The sequence below is a fragment of the Trifolium pratense genome, linkage group LG2 (genome assembly GCF_020283565.1).
Source record: "Trifolium pratense cultivar HEN17-A07 linkage group LG2, ARS_RC_1.1, whole genome shotgun sequence".
NCBI classification, from domain to species: Eukaryota; Viridiplantae; Streptophyta; class Magnoliopsida; order Fabales; family Fabaceae; genus Trifolium; species Trifolium pratense.
Genome location: NC_060060.1, coordinates 11,911,588 through 11,924,859, shown reverse-complemented (window position 1 = coordinate 11,924,859; position 13,272 = coordinate 11,911,588). Strand labels below are relative to the sequence as shown.

Below are 13,272 nucleotides of genomic sequence, written 5' to 3'. Positions count from 1 at the left end.
ACTTAATTTGATTGACTATATGTATCATGTCTTGATATTGTCCTTAACCATCATGTATGAATTTACTTTATCAAATAATGTTAATCATACTTTATTTTACTATGTGTTTCATAAATTTGAATTTTTTTTCTTTTTTTTAGAGTTCCAACTGCTGCAGATATCGAAAAATACAAGAACAAATTTGACACTGAAATTGACCCTAACTTGGTATAGTGATTTTTATTTCATTTGGGATTTTAATAGGTTTAGTTGCTTTTCTCAGTTACTTATTAATTCAAATTTTGTTCATTCTATTTAGGAAACCATTTCAATTCCTGATGATTTTGTTAAGAAATGGAAAACATCTTTTGATAAACACAAGTTTGCCTGGATTAGAGGTCCTAACTACAAAAATGTTGAAGTCTTCTATAAACAAACTGACTCTGGGGTGGTCCTTACTGATTCATCAGTTGTTTCAAAGTATTTTGGTTTTGTGAGACCAACCAGAGTTACCTTGAGTTACGTCGCTGCAGAAAATAGATTTTGGATGAGCCCAATACTGAGACTGCATACACTCCAAACCAGGTAACTATATAATTCAATGTATTTTAACAATACATAAATATTTATATTAGAAATTATTGTTAATTTCATTTTCTTCTTTACAGGAGGTGCAGATTGAAGAACTACCAGTGGATAATAACACAAATATGTCAGCTACTCATGACAACAATCATGCATCTCAAATTTCTCCAACAATGGTAAATTAAATCATATATTTCGTTTAATACGTTACATTCATATTTCACATATTATATATCTAACGTTTATTATTCTCAACAGAACTTGAGTAACAAAAAAGGCAGGCTCTCTTTAAAAAGGAAGCGACTTAATGGAGATAATGTCATTCATGAAACTTTTGATGAAGTCTCTTTAAGGAGATCAAGAAGATTGACTGTTGCCAACCACAAAATTCATATTGAGGTAAATATTCATTTTATAATTGGCGCATTCCTTTTAATTAGAATGATTTTCTTCCAAGCCAAATCCTAATTGTTTTGCATATTAACAGAAGTTAACAAACAGCAAACCAAACTTGTCATCAAAAAGAATGAAACACCGAAAGATTGTCAGGGCTTCTACCAAAGCTATGGTTAGTAGGATTAAAATAAAAAAGACTGAATTCGGATATGAATGGACTAAAGTTGTGACTGAAGCAATGGCAAGAAAATATGGAACTAAAGTTCTGGTAATTATATTTCTTTTTACTATAATTATACTTAACTCAAGTTACATTATGACTTTATTGTGCAAATAGCAATTTTAGTATAAGTCTCTAAACCTTATAATTGACAGCACTTCCCAAATGAAATTTCAAAAATTGTATTGAAGCCAAATTTTGCCAAAATTCTGATTGAAGTTCAAATGAATGGAGTAACTCTGCTAAGTATTCCTTGCAATGTCATGACTGCCAAGAGATACCAATTTGAAAGATACATATCTAAAGAATGGTCTCACTTCATTAGGAAGAACAATATTGAACCAGGTGACAAACTGATGTTCAAGCTTGAAGAACCTCCAGCAAAATTGATGATTCAACTGATCAAGGGCAAATGAGGATGGTGACTTTCTCATATTCTGGTTTTTGCAAGTTAACTAATATTGGTGATGTTTAGCCCTATATGATAATTATGTAATAGATCTGTGGATTTTTCTCTATCCTATTTTGTTTAAGACAACCTACAAATATGTTCAGCAATATTGTCTGTAATGACTATTAAATGTTTGTTTCCTATGATGTTCTATGTTTAAAACAATGATATTCTATATTACTCTGACTTATTTCAATACCATCTTATCCGACTAAGTAAGATATGAATAATTTTTTTCAGAATACATTATTGCATATCTATTATATTCAAATTTTTTTTACTAAACATATGATGTAGTTCATTTATTTAACAAATAAACTGCTAAATGTCCACATTTTTGCCACATTGTATTCACTTTACTTACTCTTTCATGTTGTCTTCTCATTGTAAAAATAGTACAAAAATAGAATATTGTATCTTATCATTAGTGAATATTATTTCACTTCAAAATTTGTCTCCATGTTCCCTTTCCAACTTTAAATAAAAAATCAAAGTCCTCAGGTGTTGGTACAATCTATATATTGTACCTAAAATGATGTTTCATGAAATTTTCGTTAAATTTTGTGTTTAGTTGATGAAAAGTTGTCTGAAATATTTTTACGACTGTTATAATATGTCATGTTAGATCAGAGACGGAGGCACATGCATGACAATGGGGGCACAAGTCTGCACTAAGTTTTTGAGAATTTTTTTATACTATATATGTGTTGACACTGTTACCACTTAAGCCCACATCCATTTATCATCGAAATACTAAAGTTGCTATGAGTGTAAAACTTCATCTCCACCCCACTACACACAAGTGACTTCTAGGAATGTAAATGGATATACATTTTACAAAATATTGTAAGATATATATGTGTTGGATAAACATGATATTCGTATTTGTCTTATAAAGAGGTATTTTTATTGAGATTGAAAAATGAGAAGATCATTCAATATTTTATATTTATGATGTATATTTATGCTTAAAAAATAAAATGTAAAATATATTAAATGCTACAAATTTATACTATACGATTATGATGGCCCCTCTATACAAAATTCCTGGCTCCGTCACTGTGTTAGATAGTCATTTTTTTAACCAATATTATAAATACCATCAATATTTTTAGTAAATAAATATTGTATTATTCTAAATTTCTAATCCTTCATTATTTAATTATTTTCAATTTAATTAAATAAATGAAAAACAAATTAAATAATCATGCAGGACCACATATCATTGCTTTAAAAAGATAAAAGATACAAATGGGTCTACAAATTTGTCAACATTAATTTATTGGCCCAAATCCTATGACACTGTGCGAAATTCTTCCCAGGACCACACCTTTAGTGTTCTATCAAAGACTAAAGTATCATTCCTTTTCAACAACCACCATAACAACATACATACAAACAAAAAGAACAAAATCTCCAACCTAAATCCTGTCGATCCACATCCTTCAATTATGGCTTCTTCCTCAAAAAGGTTAGATTTTAATATTCATCTCTCTATTTTGCATCGTTTATGTTTCTTTTATCGTGGAATCAATTTCAAATTTCACCAATTTTCAATGTTAGGGTTTGGATTCTATTTCACAAACACAAATATCTTAAACACATTTATCATCGTCTTCCATGTTTGATTTAAATGAATCCTGCAAACGAAAACAACAACAAAACAATTTATCAAACCTATCGACTGGAATCTGAATAAACAAATTTTCATTATAACTCTACTATGTACTTTGAATATGGACTGACTTGAATATCTAATAATGTTTATGTTTAAAGAATGACAAGACTTGAGGTCGAAAGGCAGAGGACAAAAACTTTTCAAACTGTGATTTATCCAACCAAGGTATTAACTCATTAAAATGTTCATATCAAATTACACATTGTATTTTAGGTATTAGTTATACAACACACTAATACAGTTTGTTCCTTATATCAACTTGAAATTTAGGACAACATTAAAATATGTACACAATTCAAAACCCATTGGATGTTTAACCTACAAAAACAACCATTTGGCTGGGTAGAACATGCAAATGGAAAAAGGTGTCAGGTTTTACTATGCCTGGATGATGGAGATTGTCACATTCAGTCAGGGAGAGTCTTGGCAAGAGAATTTGGTTTTGCTAAACCAACAGAAGTAATTCTTGAATACCAAATTGATGACAATCGTTTCAGTATGACTGTTATCAAAGATGAAGATTTGGTTATTTTATCAACTGATCAAGATGTTGCAGATAACAGTGAAATTTCTGAAGACAATAGCGAACATGACTCGGCCAATGATTCTGATCTTGAAAATTTTCTAAGCAATTATTTTGATAATGATCGTATTTTGAGTTGGAAGCTTAAGGTCAGCAAGGCTTATGCTGACAAAAAAAAGCAACAAGTTTTGGTAAGTTATCAGCATGATATTATAAATTGCATTTAAATGTTTGTTGATATCTCATTGTTGTCTAATTTGATGTAATGTTTTTTGTTTTAAGCATTTCCCACCAGATACTGCAGAATTTGTTATTAAGGAAAAGAAGTTTGTTTACATTGAAACTCCTCACAAACTAAGTGGAATCAAGTGCACGGTTCAAAAGGCACGAAGAAAGAAGGCTATCAAGGAAAAGTATTTGACTAAAGGTTGGTATCAATGGGTGAGGGCAAATGAACTGATGGAAGGAGATGAATTAAGATTCCAAATGGATCCTTTAGTCGATCATATCATTGAAGTTCAAATAGTTCGTCGCAATACAAAAAGAGATCGAAAGAACAAGAATCACAAATGAATCCAGATTAATGTTAGCATGAGTAAGGTTCAAGTTAAGTCTTTAATTAGAATTAATCCTTTTTAACTTTGTTGCTTTAAACCCTAATCAATGGTATGCTGTGTTGTAATCTATGTTATGTTGTAGTGTTTAATCAATGTATGTTGTGTGTAGCTTTGAACTTTAGTATATGCTTTTAAGTTTAGTTTTTCTTTTTAGAGTTACTACAATGGTTGCACTAAAGTATTTATAGTAACCATGCTATGTATCTATCAATGATGAATGATGAATGCTAAACTGTTTGTACGCTATGAGTGATAGTCTTATGGATAATACTATATATTATTGTTATAGTTCATGTGATGATGGTACTTAATTTCAGTAACTATTGTTCCCCAATAACTTAACTATATAATTTTTTCAAACCATAAATTAGGTTCCCCAATAACTTGGCTATATATTAAATATACTACATGTGCATGTTGTCTAAATATTATATGATGATTAGCACATGACAAACTATTTCATTGTCAAGTAACATCATAAGATTCTAAAATCAATAAACTGATATCAATAAAAGTAATTTCTTGAGAGACCAACCAAAAGGACATATTCACATGTCATTGATATGCTACATCTTCAAAATCATATCTCAAAATTATTCTTCACATGCTTTTGACAAATGCATAAAGACAAAATAAATCAAATGCAACAATAATTTTTCAATCCTATTTTGTTTTTACTAAAAAAAATAATATAATTTCATTATTACACTCATACCTATATATATACAACACATCAATATCTATCTTCATTGCAAGAAATATATTTTTCAAAACTTCATTAAGCAAATATGGCTGTACCATTTTCACATAGAATAGAAGGTCAAATTCAAGGTCATTTTACTACAGTTCATGTTCACAATGAGGTAAAATTATGTTTTTATATTAATTGTTTTAATTTATTATATAACACTAATGATAAATCAAACTTTTAGAATGTAGGAGAATTTGATCCTTATTTTGTGGCACAATTTTTTCATGAACTTGGAAGTGTATGGCATTTGATTGATGGTAGTGGCAATCAACATGATGTTGAATTCAATATGTCAGCGACAAAACCGCTGCTAACTAATGGTTGGGCAACACTAAGAAATCATTATGAATGGATAGGAAACATTGAGATTACCTTTTTCTATCATGGCAATAATTCATTCCGCTTGATCCCTTCTACTGCACAAATTCTGCCAACATTTTTTCCTAGGTTCCACAGCTCAAGCACTTATGGAAATGACAATCATTCTTTTAAAATTGTAATGAACGAAACCACAATCAACTCAAATCATCTGGTTAGATTGTGATTTATTTTCAAGTTCAATTTTTAGATAAATTACTTATTTTATATTAATATCAGGTTGTATGGTTAAATAGGTTCTTCCGAGGAAAGTTGGATTATTTCTATTACAAACAAATTATTCTGAAGTTAAGCTTTCTGGACCTTTAAACAATGTCGTTACTTGCACATTGACAACTACAACTGACGATCAGATCACTACCAAACTTGGAGATGGTTGGGCAACATTTTGTCAACTCAATAACATCGTCGAAGGGAATAAGCTGAAATTCACATGTGAGCAAAAAATGCAGTATAACAATGTTCTTATTGTAACATTGATATGATGGATAACGGCTTTTTTTCTTAACTATAAGTATTACAACTATCGTGCAAATGATGTATTGTTTTTCATTCAATAATTTAGTGAAACTTTAGATCAAGTGTTGTAGCATGTATTATTTCTTAATGTACATGTTGTGTTACGGTTTAAACTTCTATTGCATTTATCAGTTTTGAAGTATTTTCTTTATAGTCATTTCAATTAAAAAACAATGAGGTTTAATTTGATTAATACAATAAACATGATGTTCATTTTAAGTTGCTGGGAAAAATACAAGGTTAAATAATGGATGGTCAACAGTTTAAAAATATTATCAATGAATTTTAAACATCGACCTTAAATTTTTCTACAAGAATAATAACAAATGCAAATATGTCTCTTATAATGAACAAGTATTACCCAAAAATTTCACAAAATTCCATAGGTTGGATTATTCTTCGGATAACAATCAATCTTTAAAAGGTCTAACGGACCAAACCAGCATCAATTCAGAATAATAGGTTTATTTGTCTTATAATGAAGTTCAGCTTTCAAACCCATCGAACAATATTCGACAATTGCAATTCGACAATTACAATTAAAAATAGCTAAACTTACAATTTCAATTATTTTGAAAGGTATAAAACATAATAAATATATTATTTAGTTTCATTTATAAAAAACTACAAATTTTTTGATTAATATTAACCTCAAATTAAATAATTTACAATTGAAAGTTTTTTTTTTAACCAATTTACAATTTAAAGTTATAAATGGAAAAATTGTTAAAAACACTAAATTGGGGCCAAACTCGGTGGATCAATTTATGGCCCATCAGCCCAACAAACTTTAACAACATTTGTCTTAAGTATATTAAAAAATTGTTATCAAAAGACCACAAAAATTTCTTAGATCTGATCTATTGCTTTTTCCCTTTCCATAAGAAAACCGACAAAGAAGCTTTCCAGCAGCAGAGGAATTCTTCTTCAAATGGAAAAACACCTAGGCCAAGGATCCAGCATGCCATCCACAAATAAAACAAGGTTTGACAGACAAATTTTTTACTCGATTTCAATTTTATTTACAACATCTTTTGTTAAATTTAGCAAAATTATTTAGGGTTGAACACTATATCTAAGATTTAGGAATAAATACATATATTGATTCGTTATATACTCTGTCTATTTGAATATCAGGTTTATTCATTAGATGCTTCTTATTTTAATTGACATAATTTTATCTTAATCATAATCATGTCTTAATAATTTATATGGTTACTATTATATATTCATACTTGATACAGCAACATTAATTTAACATTTTTTTTCTATCGAATATCATGAATCAATATATCCAGATTATTATCCTTTCATTCAAGGAAATGGGTTTGATTTTTAACAAATAGTGATTGAACAGTATACCATAATCAGATGCTTTCATTTTCATATATAAAATGTTTTCATAACAAAAATTTATACTTTCATGCTTTCTATTATTAAATGCTTTAATACAAACAATAGGTGTATCTGTTGTTAGATTGATACTTATCACCAAAAGTGTTTAGTTTGGAATTAACACAGTAGCAAAAAGAACATCTAAGTTAACAATGTCAAGACAGAAAACAAATTCAGCAGCATTTACTTTATAATTATCGTACAATCATAATTAATCACCTATGACATCGTACATTACATTTAATTTGTTTTCTTTCTGTTAGACAATTTAACCGTGACAATTCTGAAGAAATTGATCCGGATTACGCTGAATTCCTTCACAAATATGGTGAAGATTATTATGAGAAATTGGAAAATTCCAGAAGTAACAACACAGATGCTGGTGTACATACCTTTGAATTCACTCTTAACCATTTCAACCATGTCAAAGAAACACAAATTGTAAGTTTTTATCTTGTCATTTCATTTTTCACATCTGAACTTAGTTTTTTTAAATGTCTATGATATTTATTATCTACTATTTATATTGGTTTAATTCTTCAAATTTTGTTTTATAGACTTTGCCCAACGACTTCTCAACTTATGTTCGTCATTTAAATTTGCAAACCCTAATTCTTGAAGTACCTGGAACAAACAGTTCCAAGGTACATTTAAGGTATCCAACCAATCCTTCTGAAAATGTCCAGATTGTTGGAGGATGGAAAAACTTCTGCTTTGATAATGGAATACAATTCGGTGATAGGCTTCGAATTGAATTCAAACATGTTTATCCAAATGTTGGCAAAGTTTTTAAGGTTACAACCTAATTGGATACATATATGTGAGATCCATATGTAACCTACCTAAATGTTTAATTTTTTGTTTCAAGTTTTCCTTCAAATTGTAATAGACATTGACAAGAAATTGTAATTAAGTTACTTTGATGTTTGATGTTTGATTTTACATGTTTCATTTCTAATTCAGTTATATTAATGTTAATTTACATATGTGGACTTATGAAAAGTGGAACTGAAAAAAAATGCAGCGTAACGTTACGACCCGTGCGATAGCACGGGTCTATTACTAGTTTAGAATAGATTGCTAACGAGGAGGTGGTAAAGGAGTCAGATTTTCACTTGCAAAGTGGTATACATGTTAACTTTTTTTTTTTTTTTGACATGATAACATGTTAACTTGAATATATTATGTTTGTACTTATCAAACCATGTCACAATAAATTTATCAAATACATTAGATGATCTCCACATTCAATCTCAATCCATAATCCCAGCCGCTCAATATATTTATTGCGTTATACTCTCTGATTCTTATTATAAAAAAAATTATTTATTTTTTAGATTCATAAAATGTTAGATGTATCTGATTCATATTATAGAATAGATACATCAAAAATTTTATGAATCTAAAAAATAAACTTCTTCTTATAATAATGACTGGAGAAAGTAATTATTTAAATTAGTTACATGTTATTGAGTTAAGGATGATAATGTGACTTACCATGAAGTTGAACATATGCATGACTTCATGTACTAATATTACAAATCTTATACGCGACTTTTCCCAATCAAGTTAAAACTTTTAGCTTACATTATAATATTGATAATTTAATTAGTCAAACTATACTAATAAGGTAACAAAGACTACACTATTGGGCTATTAAATGTATTTACTAAAAAGAATTAAAGTGAATAAATTTTTATCATATTAGGAACTTATTTCTTCTTTAGTATTTTTTTAGTTTTTAACAAATGAGGAATTGTTATTGTTAAAAAAGCAAAATATTCATAGGACTCAATATTCATCCAAAATATAAAAATATCCAAATAGTATAACATAAAATTACTCACTACAACTCAAGACACCGAATTACTCATCACCATAAACAAAATCAATAAATAAATGAACACATAAAAATAGTATAAAAAATTATTACTCTTGAACAAACTTCCTTGACTTTTCAAAGATAAGTAGTAGCACTATTTCCTTTCTAAATACTAAGATAAGATTAAGACAAGAAAACGTTAAACACTCACTCCTAACCAAAATTCATACATAAAACTAATTGAAACATGATTGCCACGTGTCATAACATAGAAGCTAGGGAGCATTGTAGAGTGTAACACACAGGATTCCGTTCTCTCCAATAATAATAATAATAAACAATATTTCGCTTTCTGCAACGTTATTTATTTACTAAATTAAGATTTTCGAACATAAAAAAAGCTGGATCCAATTCATGCCACACCATTCCCAAATTGTTCATCATCATATCACGGTTGTGCTGGTGGTGGTTTTGGTCTTGCTGGCGAAACCTCTTCAGGTTTTCGCCGGTGTTTTCAACGCCTCATCCTTCATCTCCGTAACTTTTTATTACATTCTTACAACAACTGCGTGTTTTTCTGCATCTGTTTCTCCGATTTCAAGCTTCTTTGTTTTTTATGGATCCGGCTTCTAGAACCTTCATTTCCAATTTTTTTCTACTCTTCATTCACAAGCTGTAACTTTATTGCCTGATTTGCAGGTTTTGATTCTTTTTTTTTTTTACCTTAATTTTTTTAAGATAATTATGATTATTTTTTCTGCATTTTTGTTGATTTTTTTAATATTAGAATTTGTAGATCGTTAAGACCATTGTTGTAAAGTTTACTTTTTTTGTGGTTGTTGTTGATATTTTGGTGGAGGGAGAAGATGAATTAGGTTATTGACTTGTTTTGTTGTTGATGAAATGAAAAATGTACTGACTTTTTTGTGACTTAAAAATCAAGTCTTTGCAAAAAAGTTAGGTTTTTGTGATGACCCTAAACCTTGTTATGATGGATTATGAATGTGGGTTTTTTTGGTTTTTGGTTTTTGTAGAATTGTGATAGTGATGGTTTCAATGCATTGAATCTAGGGCTATGTCTGCATCCGGTGTATCTGTGTTAAGAGCAACTTGCTTGTACTTTGTTGTTGTTGTTGTTGTTGTTGTTGTTGTTGTTATATTATCAGCATGTGTATAGTTGTTGTTGGCTTAAGACAAATGGGATTAGTTCATATTATCATAACTTAATAAGCATGTTTTCTCATATCCGGAATGGAGAATGATTTTGGATCTGTTTTGATGTTTGCAGTTATTGTGGTGGAAGTAAGATTGGTGTGCTGAGCAAAAATGTCGTTGAGAAGTATAGTGCGGGAACTCAAGGAAATGAGGGATGGGATTGGTAATACATCGACGCGGGGTGCAGGAAGTAGGGTTTCACAGCGTCGGACGAAGTCGCACATAGTTCCTGATATGACTTTAACATCACTTGAACCTATTCAGCAGGGACAATGGGCTAATATACCATCTGAATTGCTTCTTGATATAATTCGGAGGGTAGAAGAGACTGAGACTTCTTGGCCTGCTCGTGCTGTTGTTGTTTCTTGTGCTTCCGTGTGTAAATCTTGGAGGGCCGTTACAAAAGAGATTGTCCAGACTCCCGAACAGTGTGGACGGTTGACATTTCCTATCTCATTAAAGCAGGTGATTAATTCTTCACGTTTTTTGGCGCAATCGCTTTTTGCTTCTTTTCCATTTAGGTTGTTCAGTATCTTATGCTCTTTACTTTTTTGTGTACGAATAGCCGGGTCCTCGTGATTCTCCGATACAGTGCTACATCAGAAGGGACAGAGAAACTTCTGCATATCTGTTGTACTATGGATTGGTGCCATGTAAGTTTGCTTCAATGCTAATAATGTTGCACTTGTACTCAATTTCTCTTTCTTGAAAACTTGGAATTTATGAATTTATATCTTAAACTGCAATTTTCTTGCACTAAATATGTAGATTTTTTTATATATTAATCATTACACACCGTTATCACGTCATCATCTCGAGTACTGTTCTCATATTAATTACTTGGTATTCGCAAACGTTCACGTGTCTGATGTATTCTAAACAATAAAAATACAATGCTTTTAATGTAATGCTAGATTTTAGGGCAAATTTTACGGTGTGGTCCACGACTCCACGTAGACCAATACTTGAAAATTGCTTTAAAACGTAATTCGATCAATGTCGCCTCATAGTTGAGAAATGACTTGTTCGATGTTGATTTGACAAAACAAGGGAGACGGGAGTATGGGTGCTTCATAACTCAACTCATTTGTTTCCCCTTATTTGTGTCAAACTAGCACCGATCAAATCACCGTCTTAGACTTGGGGACGAGGAGGATCGTGAGATGAGGCATGGGTGATTTTAAAGTGCCAGTCCAGTTTCAACGATGTGTGTATATTGACACACATGGCAGTTTTTGTTCTCAAAGGAGAGAGTGGATTCTCCATTGGAATTTCCTCAATTTTTCTCAACTGTTACATCTATCATTCAATTCAATCTCCTATTTTTATTTTTATTTTTATAATTTTATTTCTCCTTTTCTCTCTCATGTTTGATGGTGAACGTGTAACAATTGAGAAAAATTGAGGAACTTCCAATGGAAAGAATCTTCTCTTCTCAAAGGCTATTTGAATGGAATAGAAATTGACTAAATCTATGGATACATACGCCTCAGCCAATTTGTGCTTTGTTTTCCTCTGTTCGATTCATCTTAATGAGTTTTGATAGATCTAGCTCTTGAAAAATGATATTTGAGAAGCTTGTTTTTTCTTATACAGCGGAAAATGAGACCGATAAGCTGTTATTAGTTGCCAAAAAGATAAGGAGGGCAACCGGCACAGACTTCATCATATCTTTGGTTGCAGATGATTTTTCCCGATCCAGCAATACATATGTTGGAAAACTCAGGTAAGTTTTGGTTGATAAAACTTTACTTGCCTAGTTTTCAAATTTCCATCTTGCTCTTTATCATATCTGCTAACTGATGATAAATTTTCACAGGTCTAATTTTTTGGGTACCAAGTTCACTATATATGACAGCCAACCTCCACATGGAGCTGGAATTCCACCAAAAAGTACTAGGTCTAGTAGGAGATTTCATTCTAGGCAGGTGTCTCCAAGAGTTCCAGCATGTAACTATATCGTTAGCACCATTACCTATGAGCTGAATGTTCTCCGCACGAGAGGGCCAAGAAGAATGAACTGCATCATGAACTCGATACCTGTCTCAGCTGTTCAGGAAGGGGGCACTGCCCCAACTCCTACATCTTTTCCTGAAATTACCGACGAGCATTTTTGTTCTGCGTCAGCACCAGCACTAAAAGGTAAAGGTCCAGTTGGAGATTTAAGCAATTCAACCCTCCCAGTCCAAGAGATGCCGGTACAGAGCCAAGGCCCAGTTGAGTCTCTAGTACTTAAAAACAAGTCTCCAAGATGGCATGAGCAGTTGCAATGCTGGTGCCTAAACTTCAAGGGTCGTGTTACGGTGGCTTCGGTCAAGAACTTCCAACTTGTGGCTGCTGTTGAGCCATCTCATAATGTTTCTGCTGCGGAGCAAGAAAAGGTTATCTTGCAGTTTGGAAAGATTGGAAAAGATATATTTACTATGGATTACCGTTATCCACTCTCTGCCTTCCAAGCCTTTGCAATATGCTTGAGCAGCTTTGATACAAAACCAGCCTGTGAATGAGACCCATGTCACTGGGTCATTATCTGCTGGATTTTTTTTCATATTTATGTATAATTTGCTAGACACAGTTCATCAACATGATGAGATGAAGCTGACTATGCAGTCATTAGTATTTCCCTTTCATGTTAGTTGTTGTATCTGTAATTTTAACCTGTATGATGTTTCATAGCCATGCAACTAAATTTAAGTTTAGTGAATTTTCAATTTTATAACATACAGTCACATTGTATTTCTCA

General features: G+C 31.1%; 1 protein-coding gene across 1 annotated transcript; it reads left to right on the top strand.

The window, feature by feature from the left end:
* Window positions 1-9,673: 9,673 nt before the first annotated feature.
* LOC123910337 (tubby-like F-box protein 2) lies at window positions 9,674-13,272 on the top strand. The gene is made up of 5 exons (XM_045961433.1): window positions 9,674-10,013; window positions 10,603-10,994; window positions 11,095-11,182; window positions 12,126-12,255; window positions 12,349-13,272. Exons 2-5 carry the CDS (start codon window positions 10,641-10,643, stop codon window positions 13,034-13,036), a joined length of 1,260 nt encoding a protein of 419 aa, XP_045817389.1. The 5' UTR covers window positions 9,674-10,013; window positions 10,603-10,640; the 3' UTR covers window positions 13,037-13,272.